This window comes from Leopardus geoffroyi, chromosome C1 (assembly GCF_018350155.1).
Source record: "Leopardus geoffroyi isolate Oge1 chromosome C1, O.geoffroyi_Oge1_pat1.0, whole genome shotgun sequence".
Lineage (NCBI taxonomy): Eukaryota > Metazoa > Chordata > Mammalia > Carnivora > Felidae > Leopardus > Leopardus geoffroyi.
In genome coordinates, this window is record NC_059328.1 from 29,180,704 (window position 1) to 29,202,248 (window position 21,545).

At 46.7% G+C, this 21,545-nt stretch overlaps 1 protein-coding gene across 5 annotated transcripts in view; it reads right to left on the reverse strand.

Moving 5' to 3' along the window:
* EPHA10 (EPH receptor A10) overlaps positions 1-11,141 on the reverse strand; it is a 41,414-nt gene extending 30,273 nt beyond the window's left edge. Inside the window, exons 1-4 of one of the 5 annotated variants that reach the window (XM_045476785.1) lie at positions 9,583-9,785; positions 7,615-7,679; positions 6,219-6,897; positions 78-233 (exon numbers count right to left, since the gene is read on the reverse strand). In XM_045476785.1, coding sequence (XP_045332741.1) covers positions 78-233; positions 6,219-6,897; positions 7,615-7,679; positions 9,583-9,688 — 1,006 coding nt within the window. In that variant the 5' untranslated portion in view covers positions 9,689-9,785. Of the gene's footprint in view, positions 1-77; positions 234-6,218; positions 6,898-7,614; positions 7,680-9,582 lie in introns of all 5 variants that reach the window. The other 4 variants (XM_045476783.1, XM_045476786.1, XM_045476787.1 and 1 more) reach the window with 4 other exon arrangements.
* Between the last annotated feature and the right edge of the window lie 10,404 nt (positions 11,142-21,545).

A 21,545-nucleotide genomic window follows, 5' to 3' on the forward strand; every position in this document is an offset into this window, starting at 1 on the left:
CCCTCAGCAACCCCTCCCCCACGCCTTTATTGACTCCCCCCTCCCTCTCTGCGAACGCCTTCCCGAGGGGCACTCACGGGTGCAGGAGGCCGAAGGCGGGTCGGTGGGCGAGCGCGCGTAGCTGTCCTGGCACACGCAGAACGTGGAGGCGTTTTCCAGGGCCCGGCTGTGCTCTGGGCACGGGGAGCAGAGCGGCCGGCGCGAGGACAACTTGTAAAACCCTGGGGGACAGGCTGCGGGGCGGAGCCACGTGAGGAGGGGTCTCCTCCACAGCGTGTCTCTCCCCCCACCTTCCTGCCTGCCCCATTAGGGAGACTTTAAGTCCGGGAACTGTGCCCGGAAGGGAGTCTCAGCTAGTCCAGTAACAGCCGCGTGGGATGGCAGCTCCCGACGTAACCCAGGGCTACCTAACCCTTAGCGAGCGCTTAATGTGTGCAGAACACTAGCGTTTTACCTTTAGTAATTCGTTTAATCCTCCCAACAGTCTGAGAGGTGCGTCCTTTATCGTCATCTTCTTAAATGAGGGAACTAAGGCTCAGAGAGGTTCAGTAACTCGCCCAATGGCCCACAGCTAGTAAATGGTGGGATTCCAGCCCAAGCAGACAGCTTTCAGAGCCCGCACCATGCTGCCCTAATTAATGCCCACTGGAAGAAAATAAGCCAAACTCTCCAGTCTTGATGTGAGCCCAGAAGAGAGGTGCCTCCAAGGGGTATTTCACAGCTACCCAAGGACAGACACCCATACACTTACAGTGACACACACACTCACTGTTGTCAGAGCCCGTCCTCCCACCACTGCCATCGGGGGGTTGGTGGCATCACAAATCCTCAACTGATGCACTTGGTTCCAGTTTGAAAGTGGAGCCAGCCAGGTGTGGGGGCTGGGGGTGGAGGGTGAGAGTAGACTGAAGGAAGGTGAAGTTTCTCTACTTTTGGTCTGGACACCCTCCCCAGTTACTTCTGTCACTTCTCCGGGCTCACCCAGAATGCAGGTTGTTAAGAGCACAGGCTCTTTATATCCGAACAACCTGGGTTTGCGCCTGGGTTGTTTACCACTTACTTGCTGTTGGCCTTGGGCAAATTGGTTGACCTCTCTGAGCCTGGGGTAGAATACCCACCTCAAAAAGGTTGTTGGAGGATTAACTGAGGTGAAGTGTAAGCCGCTTAGCCCGGCACAGACAACACGTACACAACAGTGGTAGTAATTACTGTTCCTCCATCACAGGCCTGAAGTGGAAACGGCTGAACGCCCACTCGAAAAAATGTCTCACCAGCTGGGCCAGGTGGCAGGGAGGCAGTGGCTCCTGGCCCTCCTCTCAGCTTCTGGGTGGTTCTCACCTCCCTCCCTGCACCCACCAGGCCTTCTTGCTAGTTTAGCTGGTTCTGGAAGGCTGGCTGCTCTCCAACCCCAAGAAGACACACACAGTATAACAGAGGGGATGCAGACTAGCCCTCAGGAAGGATTTTCAGCCTGTCTGGGAGAAGAGGGGAGTAAGCTGCAGGTTTCTCGTTATCTGGAAGGCTTAGGCTTTGGAGGTTCCACCTTGCTGAGTCCTGGGCAACACAGCTTTGGGCAGGGCCTGTGAAGCTTCAGAGGCTTTGGAAATAATCTGTCTTCAGAGCAGAGCATGCCACTCACTAACATGGTGGGCTGGTAACCAATGGCAACCCCCGCTGGGACTCGGATGGCCTGGGTTAGCTCTGCCCCTTTCTATGCCTCTCTGGCCTCAAGAAACCATCAGTCAAGTGGGGATGATAACCTTGGCCTGCCCACCTCTGTTGTGAAGTCAGAGTGGAGATCTGTCGGCAGGATCTCCCAGCAGTAGGGAAAAGTACCAGGGGCTCCCTTTCTCTGCATGTTTGGGACATCCACTGTCCCAGAGATGTGTGTCCCAACGGAGACCGAGGTGGTTATCTCTACTTTGACAGACTCTGTTTAGAGGAGGTTTGTGTGGAGGCTCAGACTCATGAGAGCCTCTTGACTGCGGGCCCCTCCCTGTCTTCATCAAGGTCAGAGGCAAATGTCAGAGATCACCTAGTTCAACTCCCGCTGGCCTGGTCCTCCGGCACCTTTCCTAGAAGTAGCCACAGTCTCTGCTCAGAAATGGGGAGCCCACCTTCTTCTGAAGCTGCCTCTGATGAGAAAGGGCTTCCTTATATTGAGTCCATATAAGCCTCCCCGTCTGTAACCCCCCTCTCCTGCCACCCCACCACAGGGCCTCTGTGTGCCCAGGGGAGCCTTAGAGAATATTTGCTTGGGTCCCCCTGCTCCAGGGCACTCCCACAGAGATTGGAAGACTCAGGTTGTACACCCTGATCTCCTCCACCCCCCAAAACCCTAGTGACCGGGAGAGGGTAAATAAAAGAGAGAAACAAAAGGGAGAGAGAACATCTTGGTTCTATCCCCTCCACATCGGTCTACCTTTAGAGAAGGCTCTGTACTCAGCTGTAGAAGGCACTGGAAGGCCTTCACTTTCTGAACACAAACCTGAGCATTTCACTTCCCTTCTTAAAACCCGCCAGCACCTCCCCAGTGCCAACCACCCCACCCTTGCCACACTGAACTCTTCGTTTCACACCTCTGGCTCTTGTCCTGTAATGTCTCACAGCCCTTTTCCCTTGGCAAACTCCTATGTTTCTCCAGACCCAAGTTCAAAATAATAACTCCCTTAAAAAATAAAAATAAATGAAAAAATAAATAAATAAGAAAGAGAAGAAACAGGAAAAAAAAAAAAAAACACCTCGCTTATGAATCTCTCCCTGGCACCCTCCCCAGCTCCCCATTCCCCAAGGCAGAGCTGATACCATTACAAGTGGCTTTTTGTCTGGTCTCAGCTTAAGTCAGAAGGGGGACTGGGTTCCTGAGTGTGTGTGTGTGTGAGAGAGAGAGAGAGAGAGAGAGAGAGAGAGAGAGAGAGAGATTGCCCAGAATGTGTATCCAAACCCCCTCCTCCAGACCCTGATCCATTCATTGGATGATTTTTTTTTTAGCATCTACTGTGAGTCAGGTGCTCTGGGGCTAGGATCTAGAGACAGAGCGAATGAAACAGACCAGGATCCTACTGTCCACTGGTGCAGATGCCTTCCTCCCACGTCACAAGGAGAAGAGAGGCTGTCAGTTGGTAAGTCCCTCAATGTCCGGCCGTCAAACTGGCGAACCTCCCTCCACACCCATCTTTCTTCTCCCCGTTCCTTCTACACCTCCGGTTGGAGGCCTCCAGCCCCTCCTCCTTCACTCTGGGTCCTGCCCCATTCTCCTCCTCCCAGACTATCTTCCATCACTCATATGGTTCCTACTTCTTACATTGCTCCTTCTCTACTGCTTCCTCCCGGTGACAGAACAGAGGAATGGAGTGGTAAAAGTGGTCCATTTGGGGTGCAGGCAGGAAGGGCACGATGTACGTAGTATTAAAAAAAACAATGAAACTGACGAAAACATGGCCCGATCTTGATTAGCAACAAGTGTCAGCAATTCTAAGCCATGTCAGTAATAAAATACATCCCCCCTGGGGCAGACCACTCCCACCACCCCCTGCTTGGTGCCCCACTGGCTCCTTTCCTCAGCATATAAATAAACAAGGCTCCCATCTACAGTCAAAATCTCCTCTCAACCCAATGTCTTCCTCAAGATACCACCTCCCTCTCCTCCCCTTTCCAATCCAGCCTCCCAGAGACTTTGTGTGTGTTCCCTACTCTAGCTCCTCAACTTCCTTCATCCCCCAGCCTCCTGGCAGCCTGGTCTCTCTCTCTGTTACTCAACAGAAACTGCTTTGGCCAGGGCCACCGGGTGGACATTGTCCAAACCTCACCTTACCTGACTGCTCACCAACACTATAAGCCGTTCCCTCCTGGATCCCTCTGCCTCCCTTGGCTGCCAGAAATAACACTCTCCTAGATCTTCCCCAGCCTCTGATTCTCCCTCAAGGTCCTTTTTTATGGGCTTTGATTCTCCTACTCCCCCTTAAACCCTTAAATACCGCTGTTCTATGAGACTTCATCATTGGCCCTCTTGCTTCTTACCTCGCCTTGGTCTGTCCCAACCGTACCCACAGCTTCAAGTAGTATCTCTCTCTCTCTCTCTCTCTCTCTCTCTCTCTCTCTCTCTCTGTTGCTGAGCTCCAGACTCACTTTCTAGCTACCTCCACTTGATGCACCCCAGACACCACAGATTCGGTGTCCATCGATGTCCTGTGATCTCTACCCCAGCAAATGATCCTCTGTCCATCCAATCCCCTAGAAGTAAATGAATCAAAAAGGACTCTTCTTTTCTCCTGTGTCACATGGTCACCAAGTGCTGTGGAGGCTGTCACATCCATCCTCATCTCTCAATGACCTCTGCTACCGTCTCACTTCAGACCATGCGTTCTTTCTCCTGGACTGTTGTCCCATCTTTCTTATTTTCTACCCCTTAATCCTTCCTTCCTCAATTCTTTCTTTATAATTATGGCTTGCGTGATCTTTTGAAAATACAAATCTGAACATGTCAGACCCCTGCTTCAAAGCCTCCCCATTGGTCAACAGCATATAGTCTCAGCACTTTATCCTAAAGTTCAAGGCCCTTCATGATTTGTCCCTGCCCCTCTCCAGCCCCATCAGCCCTCACACCCCCAAATGCCCTCTGCCCCCAGCCCCAGTCATGCTACATTCCCTCCTGCCTCCATGCTTCTGCAGACAGTCTCTTAAATCAGAATGCTTTTATTTGCCTGGAAGAAAGGCCTTCTCACTGTCTCTCTCCACACTTAGATTTGGGTTCTCCCTTCTCCAGGCCTCCTCAATTCTCTGTTGATATGTATCACACCCTATGGTAACCACTCCTTCACTCAGTACCTTTCCATTGGGCACTTACCATATCCTGTTATGGATACTGGCGCTGCTAAAATGTGATACAACCATTGCCTGAGGTCAGTCACTAGTCCAGTGGTGGAAACACACACAAGTAGATCACTACATAGCATGGGGTAAGTGCAGAAATAGAGATTGCAGTCAACTGTACTTAATTTTTTTTAAGCAAGAAGTAGAGGTTGCAATGGGTGCTGGAGAACAGAAGTGGATCCTAACCCTACTTGGAGAGTTCAGGAAGGTTCGTGCCTCCAAGTCCCTTACTAATCCATAAGTTCCCACCAGGAAAGAGATGGTGACATTCATCTAAATATATATAATAAACCCTCCCTAAATGCGCTTGGCAAGTTCTCAACTCATATCGAATGGACAGTTGAACAAAGGAGTGACATTAAGTTGAGTCATTTCCTCCTCTGTCTTCCCACCTCTATATTAATCCCTCCATTGGATCACATATCACCTTGTGATTTTTCAATTTTTATGTTTTCCATCTATAGAGCTTCTGAAGAGTTGAGACTATCTCTGACTCATTTCTGTTGTCCTGGCACCCAGAAAAGGACGTGGCTTAGCAGAAGCCTCTCTTGATCTGTCTACACTAAGGGCACACATCCATACCCCATCTTTACCCTCAGTCCTCAGAGCCACAGATAGGGGAGAAAAGGAGAGGTCTGGCCCGGTGCCCACACAGACCTGAGAACCCAACAGAGCCCCCACATGAAGGGTCTCCCTCAGGGGGCACTTTGACTCACAGTTCGAAGAGTTGGGTGGGATCTTACTAGTCATCTAGCACAACCTCTCAGTCTTTCTATCCAGCTCAAGAATCCCCCTGCCAGACTCTGACTTGCATATTATCAGTGACAGGGAGCTCACTATAATGTAACCAATCCCCCTAGTCCATAGCTAGTAGAGTTGGGCTGCTGTATCATTTTTCTTTATGCATACGGGAGGCAGCATGGCGTAACAGAAAGAACTTGGCAGTTGGGCAAATCTGGTTCGAACCCTTGTTCCCCATTTACTAACTTTGCAAGCGAGGTGCTAATCTCTCTGAGCCTCCGTTTCCTCATCTGTGAAATAGGGATACTGGTGATTTACTTTATTGCCAAGAATAAATGAGACATCCTTTGCGAGGTGCTTATCATAGTGCCTGAAATATAAGCCCCTAATGCCCCCTTATATGGAGTCAAATTCACCTCCTCGTAACTTCGTTCAGTGGTCCTGGCTGGACCCACTGGAAAGCTCCACAGAAGGTCAGGGCTCTGGGCTCCACAGGCCACAGCTGCTCCACTCCTCCTCCTGCCTCTTTGATCTACGGCACACTCTCTCCCAATTGCCACCTGCGCGCTACGCCCCCACGCCACGCCCCCTCGTCCGCTGAATACCTTCACAGATGTCACCACGTTCCTGGAATCCCGCACTGCAGCTGCAGCGGCCCACGGGCACCAGCCATTCACCATCAGCGCCACAGTGCATGCGCGGGGGGCTGCCGGGCTCCCCTTCTGAGTGCGCCACGCACGTTCCCGTCACCTCCACCAGCGTGGAGAAGGCACTCTCAGCTGCGGTGGCTGGGAACGCCGCCAGGCCCCGCACCGTCGCGCGGCACTGCTTGTAGTAGACGCGCACAGAGACCAGCGCAACGCATGCGCCCACGTCCTGAAAGGCCAGGTGGAAACCCCGCCGGCTGAGCGGACCGATCTCGCGCACCTCTGTGTTCAGCTTCATCTTGCGCTCTCCCAGGTCGCCCTGCGTGAAGCTCTCATCTGCAGCGATTGTATCGATCTTGCGGGGCCGGCTGCCACCTGGGCGGGGACGCCCGCGGCCCAGGTCAGCCTCTGTTTCCAGGTAGTAGACGTTGAAAGTCTCCTTGCAGGTGCCCGCGGCGCCCGGGATGCTGCTGCAGTCGCGCAGTGTGAACTGCAGCTCCACGAAGATGCGCTGCCCGCGGCCACGGCTGATCCAGCCAGTTTGCAACCAGTTGTCCTGGTTGGGCTCCAGCACGTTGCACACCTGGTATGTGCGGATCGGACGGTCATGCTCGTCCACGCCGCTGATCTCCTCCCACTGGGGAGGAGAACAAAGATGTGGGAAGCTCAGAGGCAAGGCGCCCCCAGGAGGTGAAGCCCTGGTGGTGTCTAAAGCTGAAAAACCCCTTCCCCATCATCTCGCATTCCACACACACCCCATCCCCCTGAAATTATAAGATGCAGAGCTGGGAGAAACGTTGGAGACAAAGAGTCCAACCCTTAATTTTATAGGTGGGGAAACTGAGGCTCCAGAAAGAGTGATTTGACTGGATATGAACATTGAATTAACACCAGAGCTGGGAATGGTGTCTGAAGTCTCCCGGCTCTCCACCAGGTGCCCACAGGGGAACCAGGCTGCGGTCATACAGCCACATCTGCCCACCCCCACCAAGTTTCTAAGCCACTTTCAGGATTTTAAATCTTGCTCCTTCTATCAATCCATCAATCAGCAACACTGCTTGGAGGACCTGCTATGCGCAAGACACTGTCCAGCATTGGCTCATCTAGATGACACATTTCTGTTGCTAGACACAGTCGGTTTTCCCCTCACTATCTCTCTTTTTTTTTTCTTTTCTTCTTGGACTGACTGAAGACTCAACGTTTTCTAATAGGCCACTCTGGCTTGAAGCCAGTGCCGCTGGAGATCACGTGCTCTGAGGAGCATTTTGATCTGCTGTAACCACAAAGAGCTAAAGGAATTGAGTCTCAGACCACCAGAAGATTCCTGGGAGAGGGAGAGAAAGGTTACACTTACCCCATTACTTGGCAGTGCAGTCCAGCCCAACTCAGCCTGGGAGGCTTTGGAATCCAGGAGGATGACTAGGGAGAGGAAGAACAGAGATGTCAGAAAGTCAGAAGGTCAGGAAGGTGGGAGGGACCCTTTTGTGAGTTCGTTGTAAACTTGCTGAGGGAGCAGAGACAAATTTTTCCCACCCCGTACCTTCCCATGAAGGCGTGGGGTGTGAGTAGCTTGAGTCCAGAAAGAGGTAGCCACAACATTTAGGCAAGGAGCCTGTAGCAGTTTCCTGTGGTTGCTGTAACAAATCATCACAAACTCTGTGGCTTCAAGTATCAATTACTTATTTATTCTCTTATAGTTCTGGAGGTCAGAAGTTGAAAATCAATTTCATTGGTCTAAAGTTGGACTGTCAGCAGGACTGGTTCCATCTGTAGGTTCAGAGGGGAGAATCCATTTCCTTGAGTTTTTCAGCTTCTAGTGGCCACCTGGATTCCTTGGCTTGTGGCATCCTCCTCCATCTTCAAAGTGCTTCACTCCAGTCCTGTGATCAAGTTGTCTTCTCTCACTGACTCCTTCTGCTTCCCTCTTGTAAGGACCCTTGTGATTACATTGGGGCCATCCAAATAATCCAGGATAATCTCCCCCTCTCAGGATCCCTAACCACATCTGCAAAGTCTTTTGCATTTAGAATAAGATTGATTGGTTCTGGGGATGAATTAGGATGTGGACATATTTGGGGAGTCATTATTCAGCCTGCCAGAGTTCATGGAAGTACTCTTAAGATTGGCTCTAAGAAAGGAGTGGTGGTGTCGGTGAGCCCCCCCTTCCACCTTCTAGGCTCCCTAAATTATAACTGCATGTCAAGAAGAGACAGAAAGTGAGCATATTAGAGGATTTCTGCATACATCCTGAATTCATTCATACTCAGGGGCTCATCTGAGGTCTGAAGCCACCAGGGATGGAAGAGACTAGAACCTTTTTAGTTTGACTCTTAGGGGCTCTGGGAAAAATGAGTGGACTCTGCCAGCAGCAGGAGAAATGAAAATTTCTTCTCTCCTGCTCTCAGTATCGGTCCCAAAGAAGCATTGGTCTGGATAGCACAGCAGCAGCTCAGAGACAGGAGCCCAGGCCATCTTGAAGTCTTGGAAGATTACAAATCTAGAGCTTAAGCAAGGGGGTGGGGCTCCAAGGTGAGGGTCTCTAAGAGGGTTGGCTCCAGAGGCATCAGCGACAGTAAGCAGGACCACCGACAGCTTCCTGATTTTGTTGTAACTGACAGCACATCGGAATTGCATATTGGCGTCAGAGATCCAGCGCCCCAACCCCCCGGTCAGCGCTTTAGATTCCAGCTCCTCAGGATTCTACACCTGGATATGACGCCTCTGGATTCAGTTGAGTGCACGGCTCCCCCAAATCCAGAGGCAAGGCGCGAGCCCTGGTACCGCAGGCAGCTCCAAGCCCAACAGCGCGGACCGCTTCGGGTAGTCTGCGCTCCAAATTCAGCACTGCGGACAGCTCCCTCGCCAGCACGTCGGGCTACTCCCGGACCCAGCCATCCCTCCCCTACCAGCGCTCCACCTCCTGCCTCGCGGTTCGGGCTCCATCCCGTCGTCCCGTACTTCGATCTCACCTCCACACCTCCCTGTCTCCTCTGCTCTCTTCATCTCCCTGCCCCCACACCTCCCACCTCCAATCGCTCAGCCTGTCCGTCTCACCGGCACCTGAACCGCCGCCTCTGGCTCTCACGATTCCTGGTCTCTTTCCTCCCCAGCCTTCCAGGTCTCCAGCCCGATCTCCTTAGCTACCTTTGCTTAGCTACCTTTTTCTCTGCCTCTTTAGTTCTTTGCTTCCCGCTGCCCGCTTGCCTCAAACCCCAATACAGACTCCAGTCTCTCTATACGATTCCTTCCCTCAGACCCCCAGTTCTCCAGCCTCCTATCTTTTGGCATTCCAAGCTCCAAGAACAGCCACCAGTTTCCTCACCTTCCTCGGCGATCCCGGGCCTCCCTGGTCCCAAAAGCAACGCCAGACAGAGCGGCATTAGGCAGACGAACAGGCGCAACGGATGTGGGCCCGCACCGGTCTCCATGGTCCGCAGACCGAGCTGTCAGTGCGGCGGCGGCTCAAGCCGCGCCAGCCCCAGCACCGCTGAGCAGTGCCCCCAGACCCTAGCTCCTTCTGGGGGCGGGATCTCGCTGGTTACCGTCATCCATGGGGACCAATCACTAGGCACCGTCGCGGGAAGTCCACCAATCCCCGCCAGCAGAAGGTGGAGGGGTGGAGTTTCATAGGCCAGGGGCGGAACGGCGAAATGGAGGGGGGAAGGAAGCGGTCCCGCCAATCTCCAAACGTGGGGGTGGGTAGCGCTGAACGCTGGTCTGGCTCCTGGGGAGGAGGATGAGCCGGCGACGAAGGTCCAGAGCGCAAAACCTTAGCCTCTCATTCCCGAGAAGTAGACAATGTGGGCGTGGCTTAAAGAGGGGCGAACCTCGGGGAGGCCGCGACACTTGCAGCCTCTGAGCTAGGCTGGAAGCTCCCTTGTTCCCAGGACTTTCAAGGGGTTTTGAAGCCTGATGTCCCGACCCCAAGCTCTAGGGAGCTCCTCTATCTACAAGCCCTTGGCTTCTTCCTGTGTCTGAGGCTCCTGGTGTCTTATGGCTCAATCCTGCTCTCTTCTCTCCCCGCCCTCCTCACACAACACACACACACACACACACACACACACCGGCAGGAGGAAGGGGCTAAGGCTGACCCTGGGAGCTACTCTAGAAAGGAGAGCAAAGTGGGAGACGGAGTCCCACCCTACCAGCAGCGCTTCCGAGGTTGGGAAACCATGTGGACGCCAGGATGGGGCGGTGGTAAATTTTGCATGAACGATCGGTTCCTCAGGTTCCTGCTCTTGCTGCCAGGACACAGGCAGCACTCTGCACAACTACCCTTTTCCCCAGTCTGCTCAGAGCCTGGAGTCCCCCGCCCCCCCCCCCCCCCCCCCGCCTTGATAATCCCTCTCCGCCCATCCCAGGGGACTGGGAAGGAGCTCAGCGGCAGGGACTCCCAGGGGTCTGCGAAAGAGGCGGAGCAATCCTCGCGGAGTTCAGCCAGCGCTGGGGAAGCTGCAAGGAAACGTGGAACACGACCTCTATCTAGTGAAGGTCATTTATGTGCAAGCTGAGGGTTTAAGGCGTTGGTGGTGGGAAGGGCTGGAGCCCTCCAGGACGAGGGAGGCGGCTATTGAGCGCCACCATCTGGGCTGAACTTGAGCAGAGAAAGCTCCACCCACCCTGTGGCTTTTCAAAGCTCTTTTCTTGGGGGACCCAACACCGCTCCTTTATGGTGGCTAAAGCAGCCTGAAGAACCCTTGAAAATTAATGAGTCGTGTATCCCCATGACCTGCCTGGCCTGAGTGTACATTTTGTGTGTATGTATATGCTCCTTACCTTTCAACCAACACTCCCTGAGTGCCATGCTCTGTGCTGAAAATATCTGGGTGAATCTCTGTCTCTGCTACAATCCATACCTCCTTGGGGTAATGGATAATGAATAATGAAAATTGCTGGCATCGTAGACAACTGGCCACTTACAAGCCTCTGAGCTAGCCTGGAAGCTCCCTTCCTGTGTCGTGTGTGTGTGTGTGTGTGTGTGTGTGTGTGTGTGTGTGTGTGAGAGAGTGTGCGCACGCATGCGCATCTAGTATGTGTGTGTTTATGCACCCTTGCTCACAGACATACTTGCTGGACAGCAAGAAGGAGGAGTGGCTGGGAAGAGTTGGGATCCTTTGCCGGTAAAAAGAAAGGTCATCAGGAGGGGCTGAGGCTCGGACACCACAGGACACCGAAGCCCGCTGAGAAAGCAGAAGGAGGTGTGGCATCCAGCTGTTCTTAGATGCAGGTAGGGTCTTTGAAATCAGATCTCCCTGAAGAAGCGCTCTTACACCCCTACCTCCTTCCATCTTCATTCTTCTCACGCTCAATTTTCCCCTCCCCCTCCACCCCCAGCGTTGGGAGTTGGTATTTTTAGAAGCTGCTTAGAGACCCAGGACTCCTTTCATTTCAGAATGAGTCCTCACTCCACTACCCCTCACCCTTCTCTTCAAAACCGGGTCCCATCCCTTATGCAGTCTCTAAGGCGCCAGTCACAGCTTCTTACCTGCGCTCCAGTGACTTCAGCCCAGAGGTTCTGGCCCTGTATGCTAACACAAAATGCAGACTCCTTAGGAGCCTGGAAGGATCATTCAGGAGCCAAGCATATGGAGGAAATTATCTGGGGAAAGCCATACAGGATGCCCCAACAAACCCTGGCTGTCCGGAGTCTGGTTCTCATCCTCTCCCACCACATGCATCTGTCGCCTCCTTGGGGAAATTGCCAGATTGAGACCCTAGCAATGGGGGAAAGAAGAGGAAAAGAAGATTTGAAACAATCCTTCAGTCCTTTTCTTTCTTCCTCGGAACAATTCATTTATAATAAAACCAGGACGGAGATGCCTCAGTATATAAGGATATATGCAAATCAGCAAGATCTTAAGAGTTCCTCCAAAGTGGACTCCACTCAACCAGGTGACTGCTGAATAGACACCTAAGTGAAGATATTCAAAAGGGCCTTAGAAGGAAACTAAGCTGTTTTACTGTGAACTTAAAATGCTGGGGTCCAGTCAACCAAGGGCCAGGTTAGATTCTTCCCTGGAATAGCCAGTACAGGAGTGGGGTGGGGGTGGGGTTCTGGCATAGTGCTGAACTGTGAGCCCACCTGCCAGCTTCAGCCTGTAGAAAATTTTCTGTCCGTGGTGCTGAACCTACCAAAGGACCCTCCATTTTCATCTGGACCTGGGGCCCTTCTGCTGCCCTGCTCTAATCATCAGCCCAGGGCTCTCTGCCTTGTTCCTCCAGCCTATAACCCAGACCTAGTTATTTGTGCCTCCAGAAGGTAAGCAGCCTTACTTCATGGAGTAAGAGTGGAGGAAACTGGCACCCATCTGGAAACTCCTGTTTTCTCCTCTGCACCTCCCCAACCCCATATGAGGTGGGATAGAAGGGATGCTTCTCTCTACTTCTACCTTACTCTCTGCAGCATGATGGGAAGAACACCTGTTGGAGCTGAGCAGCTTAATTCAACATCTAATTATTTATTAGAAGTGATCTTCCAGGAAGCCAATCCAACTTTACTGCAACTTCCATTTCCAAGTTACTGAAAGTTATACATCTAGGGGCTGAAAATTTGATCTCTTCCTTTTGCACAGATCCGGAAAGTACATTCATCCTGGCTAGACAGAGAAGGTCATCTCCTCCATGGAGAAGACTAAGATTGCTTCAGAGAATCAAGACCAATCCCTGTCCTCAGAAAAGAGGACAAGGAAGGAGCAAAGAAGAGTGGCAAGCCCTACTGCTCAAAGGGACATTTCCAATTTGTCTCTTCCCTCTTCCGGTCTATCTCCTACTCCCCAGCTTAAGAAAAATAAACATCCCCAAGGTGAATTATTTTCTAGGACAATAAATTCACAGGCAAAAATAAGATGGAAGTTATATACAAGTGTTTACATTGTATTTTTCTAAGATAAAGGAAATATAAAATATTGAATTCATTGACTTTGAAAATTAAGCAGCAAAAACCTTTCATTAATACAAATATTCAGACTTTATGATACTCTGCTTCCTCCTCTGTAAAATAAGAGTGAAAATACTTCAGAGTTATTGTGAGGTCAGAATATAATTTATATATATATATAAATTTTATATATATTTATATATATTATATATATATATATATATATATATATATATATATATATATATATATATATATATATATATATATATATATCCCAGCACATAGTACTTGGGACATAGTTCTGGTATGTTTTATTATTCAACTTCATGGTTAATTAAGGTGAAAAACAGAAAGAAAAAAGGAAAGGATAAAGAAAAGTTAGGCGGTAAGATAGGAAGAGAGAGAGATAAAATTAGAGAGACAGTCATAGAGGAAAAGACATAGTGAGGGATAAAGAAGGAGACAGTTTGTTGAGATGAATGTGACTAGAAAGTACGAGAGCCTGAAAGAAATGTGCTTGAAGAGACAGGAGTGTCATCAGGGCTGGCTGGCTGGCCAGCTGCCAAGTGCCCTCAGAGGTGACACTTACCTTGGTGAATTAATCATGGTCCAGGATCATAAACTTGACTTTAACAGCACTAAGAAAGAACCTATGTGTTGGAGGGTTGGAAAGTAGATCGTACTAACTCAGCTCCAATATTGCTATCTGATTCAAAGAACCAATGAATTAATATACAATGAGAAATGGAACTGCCAAGGAAGCCAGAATTCTCACGTTACCATGTCCAGCAAATTCTTCCTTTGTAGGAAAATGTGCATAGGAAGCCAATTTATGACGCAAAGCCTGCTTTGAGAGTGTAAGGGGAGGCATTTGGATGGTTTAAATATTTGACGGCATCAGGCTCTGGTACCTTGTGCCTCCAAATTCCCAATAGGGATAAACCTGCCACTGGCACCTCAGTGACTGTACGAAGGGCCAGGGTTTGGAATGGGATTTATCAACATATGCTTCTCTGACTGTTTTTAAAATCCTAATTTTATTTCTGAAGAGCTCATTTTGAGATTGAAGCAGACCTTTTAAATTTAAATGACCAAAGTAATATAAACTGATAAAAAATTTTGTAAGTAAAAAGTAAAGATATCCATTAGTACTACCCTCATATAGTCCCATTTCAAATTTTAAACATGTTAATAGATTGATATGTACCCTTCCTGATATTTTCTATGCATACACACACACACACACACACACACACACACACACACACACACACCTTTACAGAAAATATACCTGTTAGTGAGGTAAATATTGTTGACTACTCAATACCTTTTCTCTTTTATATTTTTCATTGCTAAGAAATCCCCAGTTTTGTTCAGATGTTCATCTACTACAGTCCTTTGCTCAGAGAAGATGACCTTCTCTCCAAGTTCAGGGATGAATAAAGATTGTTATTGGTTAATCATTGTCATCCCATTCCATGTGTCAGGGTTAGCTTAGGCATGGGTATGTAACACAACCCTGGCCTTCTGAATTAGAGATTCTGGAAAAGGTTTTCTCTCCTAATAGAAGGAATTGCCTAACAGGCAACATCCCACTTCTTCTCTGCATGTCATATCTGCAATTGACACCTGAAGTGGCTGCAACCATTTTAACATGATGAAGACAGAGATATCAACACTTCGGTAAGATTTTTCAGTTGTAGTAACTGGAAACCTAACTAAAATTGGCTTAAACAAAAATGGTATTTTATTAATTTTATTCACATTATTTTATCAGTGTAACTGAATGAGCTAGATCTGCATAGAACAGCAACATTTTGCATTGGGATTGTTCTGGAGTTTTAGCTAATCACCAAACTTGGATTCTAAAAAGAAGTGCAATTGAAATCCTAGAACTAAAAATATACAATAACTGTATGTAACAAAATGGGTGGATTTAACATAAGGTTAGACACAACTAATTCTAGGAGTAATAAGCTGAAAGATAGGTTAGTATAAAATATCCATACTGAAGTATGTAGAGAGAGAAGAGAATAGACAATATAGATAAGAGAGTAAGAGACATATGAGACATAGTTAATAAGCCTAAATACATGGAATTAGAAAGAGGAAAGAGAGAGGATGGGACAGAAGCAATATTTGAAGACAAGGCAGTTGAAATTTTTCTAAAACTTATGAAAGACATTAAGACATATACTCAGTAAGTGTCATCAATCTCAAGCAGGATTAATGCAAAGAAAGGAATATCTAAACACCTCATAATAAAACTGCTGAAGACCAAAGATAATGACAAAAGAAAAAACCCTAAAAGCAATTAGAAAGAGAAAATATGTACGTTACCTTCAAAGGAAGAACATTATTAAGACTAGCAACTGACTCCCTAACATAAATGATAAAATCAAGGAAATGATGGAATAGCATCTTTAAGGTGTTGAAAGAAAATATGGTTAATCTAAAATTTTATACCCAGTGAAAATATCCTTCAAAAATAAAAGAGAGGCACCTGGATGGCTCAGTTGGTTAAGCATCTGACTCTTGGTTTCAGCTCAGGTCATGATCTCACGGTTCATGAGTTCTGAGCCCCACAGTGGGCTCTATGCTGACAGGGCAGAGCCTGCTTGGGATCCTCCCTCTCTCTCTCTCTCTGCCCCTCCCCTGTTTACTCTCTTTCTGTCTCTCTCTCTCTCTCTCTCTCTCTCTCTCAAAATAAATAAATAAATAAATAAATAAATTTTAAATGAAAGAAAAATACATGTTTTCAGACACTCAAAACCTGAGAAAAAAATTCATCCATAGGCCCTCACTAAAAGAAATACTAAAGGAAATTTTTCAAACAGAATGAAAATAAACCAAGGAAGCACAACATACAGGAAGAAATAAAGAGCAACAGAAAGGGTAAATATATGGGTAAAAGTAAATGAACAATGACTGTATAAAGCAATAATATTTTGTGGAATTCTAAGCATATGTAAAAAACTGCACCACAGAAATGGTACACAGGGTAGCAGCAGGTGAATAGAGTTAAAGTATTTTAAGTTCCTTTCATTGTCCAGAAAATGGTAAAAGAATTAATATATACTAAACTTTAACAAGTCAAGAATGCATGGTGTAATCACCATAGTAATCATGGAAGAATAGTTAAAAAAATATATACATATATATATATATATATATATATATATATATATGCGTGTATATATATATATATATATATATATATATATATATATAATTCATGCAGTAAAATAATGGAATAATAGAAGGAGTCAAGAGATGCCTGGGTGACTCAGTTGATTAAGTGTCCAACTCTTGATTTCAGCTCAGGTCATGATTTCATGGTTCATGAGTTCAAGCCCTTCACTAGGACTGGGATCCCCTCGCAAAATAAATAAACTTTAAAAAATCCATCAAAAAAGGTTTAAAAGGTTAGAGGAAAAAGGAACATAGAACATGTGAGAGAAATGTAAAATAAATACTACAATATCTTGAAACTCAAATATATAAATAGCAATTAAACCTAAGTGAACTAAATACCTCTTTTAAAGACCAAAATTGTCAAATTGGTTTTTAGAAAGAAACTCATTACTGCTTTAAAAAAAATCTTATATATAAGAATTTGGATATGTTAAAGAAAACAGTTGTAAAAAACATGGTACACAAACAGTAACTAAAAGAAAATCAGTAAAGCAAAACTAATATTATACAAATTAGACTTCAAGGCAAGAAGCATTATTAGACGCTGTATAATGGGGAAAATGTCAATAAACTAAGAAGATATAACAATTCTAAATTTGTATACACCTAATAACATAGTCTTAAAGTATATAAAAGCACATCACACCACAACTCCACATCTGCAGTATAAAAACTAAAATTCCTGGGAATCCAAGGAAGACATTTTGGGCAAAAGAATGAACATGGAAGGTAGTGCACTCAGTGTTATGAACACAGCATAGGAGTATCACTCGGTGTAATCAACTGCTGCTGCCGTGACACATAAATCTCCCCATATTTCAATGACTTAATTCAACAAGTTTTTTTTTTTAGCTTTCATTATATGTTCAGTGTGACTTAGTAGGGACTCTGCTCCATTCACAGTCCTCAAAGGGAAGAAATTGACAGAGGCTTATTGACCCTATAGAATCGGAAACATGGGATGGGGGAAGAGGGTGTTGTATGAGCCATGCAAATCCCTATCTCAGCTCAAAAGTAACACAAGTCGCTTCTGCTTATTGGGACTCTGCTTATGCGTTGACTCGTGGGGCATCTGGGTGGCTCAGTCAGTTGAGCATTTGACTTCGGCTCAGGTCATGATTTCACAGGTGGTTGAATTGGAGCCCTGTGTTGGGCTCTATGCTGACAGCTCGGAGCCTGAAGCCTGCTTTGGATTCTGTGTCTCTCTCTGCCCCTCCCCCACTCACACTCTGTCTCTGTCTCTCTCAAAAATAAACATTAAAATAAAAAAAGATCACTGACTCAGGAGGCACCTGGGTGGCTCAGTCGGTTAAGCATCCAACTTCAGCTCAGGTCATGATCTCACTGTTCCAGAGTTCAAGGCCCTCATCGGGCTCTGTGCTGACAGCAAGAGCCTGGAGCCTGCTTCGGATTCTGTGTCTCCTTCTCTCTGAACCTCCCCTGCCCACGCTCTCTCTCTCTCTCAAAAATAAATAAAAATTAAAAAAAAAAAAAAGCATTGGGACACCTGAGTGGTTCAGTCGGTTAAGTGTCCGATTTCAGCTCATGTCATGATCTCGAGGTTGGTGAGTTCGAGCCCTGCATCGGGCTCTGTGTTGACAGCTTCGAGCCTGAAGCCTGCTTTGGATTCTGTGTGTCTCCCTCTCTCTCTGCCCCTCCCCTGCTTCCTCTCTCTCTCTCTCTCTCTCTCTCTCTCTTTTAAAAATAAACATTAAAAAGAAAGTCAAAAGCCATCTTGAATAATTGAACCCTTCTGCCAGATTGTCTAATGGCCATTTGTTTTCGGGCCTGCTTCCTCTAGGTCCTCCTCATTGTCTGGCACGGGTTCGGAAGTACTCATCCCCACGAAGTCATCTTCTGTTAATTCCTCTGGTGTGGTGTCTGTTAGCTCTTAAATTTCTCCAAGATCCATATCTTTAAGGCCTTCACCCCCCTCTACCCCTTTATTTTTTTGCAATCACAATCTCTTTCATGAGTTCCTTGATTGGCTCTCTTCGTAAATCTGGTGAAGTTATGCATAACATCTGGACACAGTTTTCTCCAGCAGGAATTTACTGTTTCGGGCTTGATGGCTTTCACAGCTTTTCTATAAAAGTGATGCATCTTCAGTAATTCTTCCAGACTTTCATGACGTTCTCTCCATTGGGGTTCTGCCATAGCATTGACAAACCTTCCTGTGGGGTACCATGTGTAATGAGACTTAAAGGTCCTTATGACTCCCTGATCTGGAGGCTGAATTAGAGATGTTGTGTTTGGGGGCAAGTAGACCACTTGGACGCCTTTGTTATTGAACTCGCGGGCTTCTGGATGACCAGGGGCATTGTCCAATATCAAAAGAACTTTAGGGATGCCTGGGTGGCTGAGTCGGTTGAGCATCTGACTCTTGATTTTGGCTCAGGTCATGACCTTAGGGTCATGGGATCGAGCTCTGTGTCAGGCTCTGCCTTGGGGCATGGAACCTGCCTAAGATTCTCTCTCTCCCTCTACCACTTGTTCTCTCTCTCAAAAAAAAAAAAAAAAAAAAAAAAGAACATTAAAAGCCCATCCCTAATGGCAAGATACTTCCTGACTTTTTAGGAACAATGCTTAGATGAAACCAATCCAAAAAAAGTGTTCTCATTGTCCAGACCTTCTTATTGTACAACCAAAAGACTAGCAACCAGTGTTTAGGGGCTCAGGCAGTCCTGAACACACACCTGACTGCATTTGCACAAAGCAGTAGTGTTGGCCTATCCCTTTCTGCCTTCAGTCTTGGTGCTTGCTTCTCTTTATTACTAATAAATGTTCTTCATGGAATATTTTCCCCCCAAGAACCAGGCACTTTCATCTACATTGAACACCTGTTCAGACAGATATCCTTTCTTCTCAGTGGTTTTCTTAATGGCACCTGGGAACTTGTCTGCCACCTCATGGCTGGCAGAAATGGCTTCTCCTGTTATCCTGACGTTTTTAAAGCCAAACCTCCTCCTAAAACTATCAAACCATCCTTTGCTGGCATTAAATTCTCCAACTTTCAATCCTTCATCTGCCTTTTGCTTCAAGTTGTGATAGAATGACTTCCCTTTTCTCAAATCATATTAGAGTCGATAGGTATAACTTTTTCATAGCAATTCTGCACCCACATAAACGCTGCATTTTCAATATGAGATAAAAAGGTATTTCGCAAAAAAAAAAAAATGCAAGATTTTTGTGCTTGCTGGCATAGCTGCAATGATTGCTTCACAAATTTCCTTTCCTTTTTTTTTTTTTTTTTTTTTTTAACAATAGTATTTACAGTGGACTCATTTATCTTGAATTGGAGGGCAACCATAGCCGCAGACCTCAATCTATGGTACATATCAAGCAATTCAACTGGAACTGGGAGCACTTCCAGCACCACTAGTGGCATTTCATATGGGTCCCATGGTGACATTCAAAGTTTACGGTATTGCACTAAACACAAAAAATACACAAGAACCACGAGAGATCACTTTTTACTCCAATACCCAATTTGCTGGAAAGACCAACTGCTCACTCAGAGATGATGACCATCAATCACATGCTGCTTTTTAAAAACTGAAGCCTAGTTGATACACAGTGTTGCTTTCATTTCAGGTGTACAACAGAGCAATTCAACAACTCTATACTTACGCTGTAGTTACCCTCTTTCACCATACAACGCTATGACGGTACCATTGGCCATAGTCCCCATGCTGTACCTTTCATCCCTATGACTTATTCCTTCCATAACAGGAAGCCTGTATCTCCCACTCCCCTTCCCCCATTTTCACTCATCCCCACACCTCTTTCTCCTCTGGCAACTACCATTCTCTGATCACACACTGTTTTGAGCAGATACTAGCAATGCTTGAGCTCACCACAATAGCAACGGGAGGTAGCTCCAAAATTATTGTGGTAGTACAGCATGCACTAAATTTTATGCAGTTATGATTTATACTGCACCTTTATCTTTGTCTGATTTCCCTGGTGTCACCTATGGTCTGTAAGTGTTTGTGTGAGCAAGTTTTGATAAGTTTTAACGTTTGTAATAGATGTGTGTATATCTTATGGTAGTAGATGATAAAATACACTAATATCTATGTATATTTTATGCATAGATGACACATCCAACCTTTCCTTAGCTTTTTGGAATGTCTATGCTACACAGTTGTCTGTGAGTTTTTTTCAAATGGTCACAAATCTCCGAAAAGTTTTCCAATGTATTTATTGGACAAAAAAAAAATCTATATAAGTGGACCTGCACAGTTCAAACTGTGTTATTAAGGAGTCAACTGTACGTCCTCTATTGGTGTATGACACTATTTGAAAATTGTGTAAAAAATTATTTTTCAGGGCACCTGGTGGCTCAGTCAGTTAAGCGTCCAACTCTTGATCTCAGCTCAGGTCTTGATCTCAGGGTCGTGAGCTCAAGCCCTGCGTTGAGCTCCACACTGGGCATGAGCCTACTTAAAAAACAAAGTTTTTTTTTTCTACCTTCCCAATAATCTCTCCGTTGTTTTGTCTTTAAAATACCATTTATCCATTTCTCTCTTTTTGTGTGTCTGTTTCTGTCTTCATTTCTCTCCTTGGCTCTCTTCTTTCTCTTCTCTCCCAAATAGCACCTTCCTTAACTTATTCAAAACTCCTAGAAGAGGTCCTATGGTGATACAGGGTTAAAAGAAACAGCTGTAGGGGCACCTGGGTGGTTCAGTCGGTTAAGCATCCTACTTCAGCTCAGGTCATGATCTCATAGTTCGTGAGTTCAAGCCCCATATCCAGCTTGCTACTGTCAGTGCAGAGCCTGCTTCAGATCCTCTGTCCCCCTCTCTCTGCCCCTCCCCTGATCTCGCTCTCTCTCTTTCAAAAATAAATAAATATTTAAAAAAAGAAAGGAAGAGCTGTATCCTTTTACATAATGTGCCTTCGACTATAGACCACAGACAACTGTTCAAATGCAGTCTCTCACTCCTTACCCCCAAATATTTGTATCTATATTAATAAGGCCAGTAGGGGGAGGCTACATACTTCGACTGTGGCAAAAGTGGAAAACCAAACAATGAGTTAGGATTTACACCCTCAGATGAAGACAGTTTTGGAGCCCTCTGAGAAGAGAAATGGAGCCTACATACATCACTCTACAATAGGACACTGGTCAGGGACAACATCCAGAATATTGCAACTTAAAGGAACATCAGAGCTCCACTAGTCCACCTGCCCATTATACAGATGAA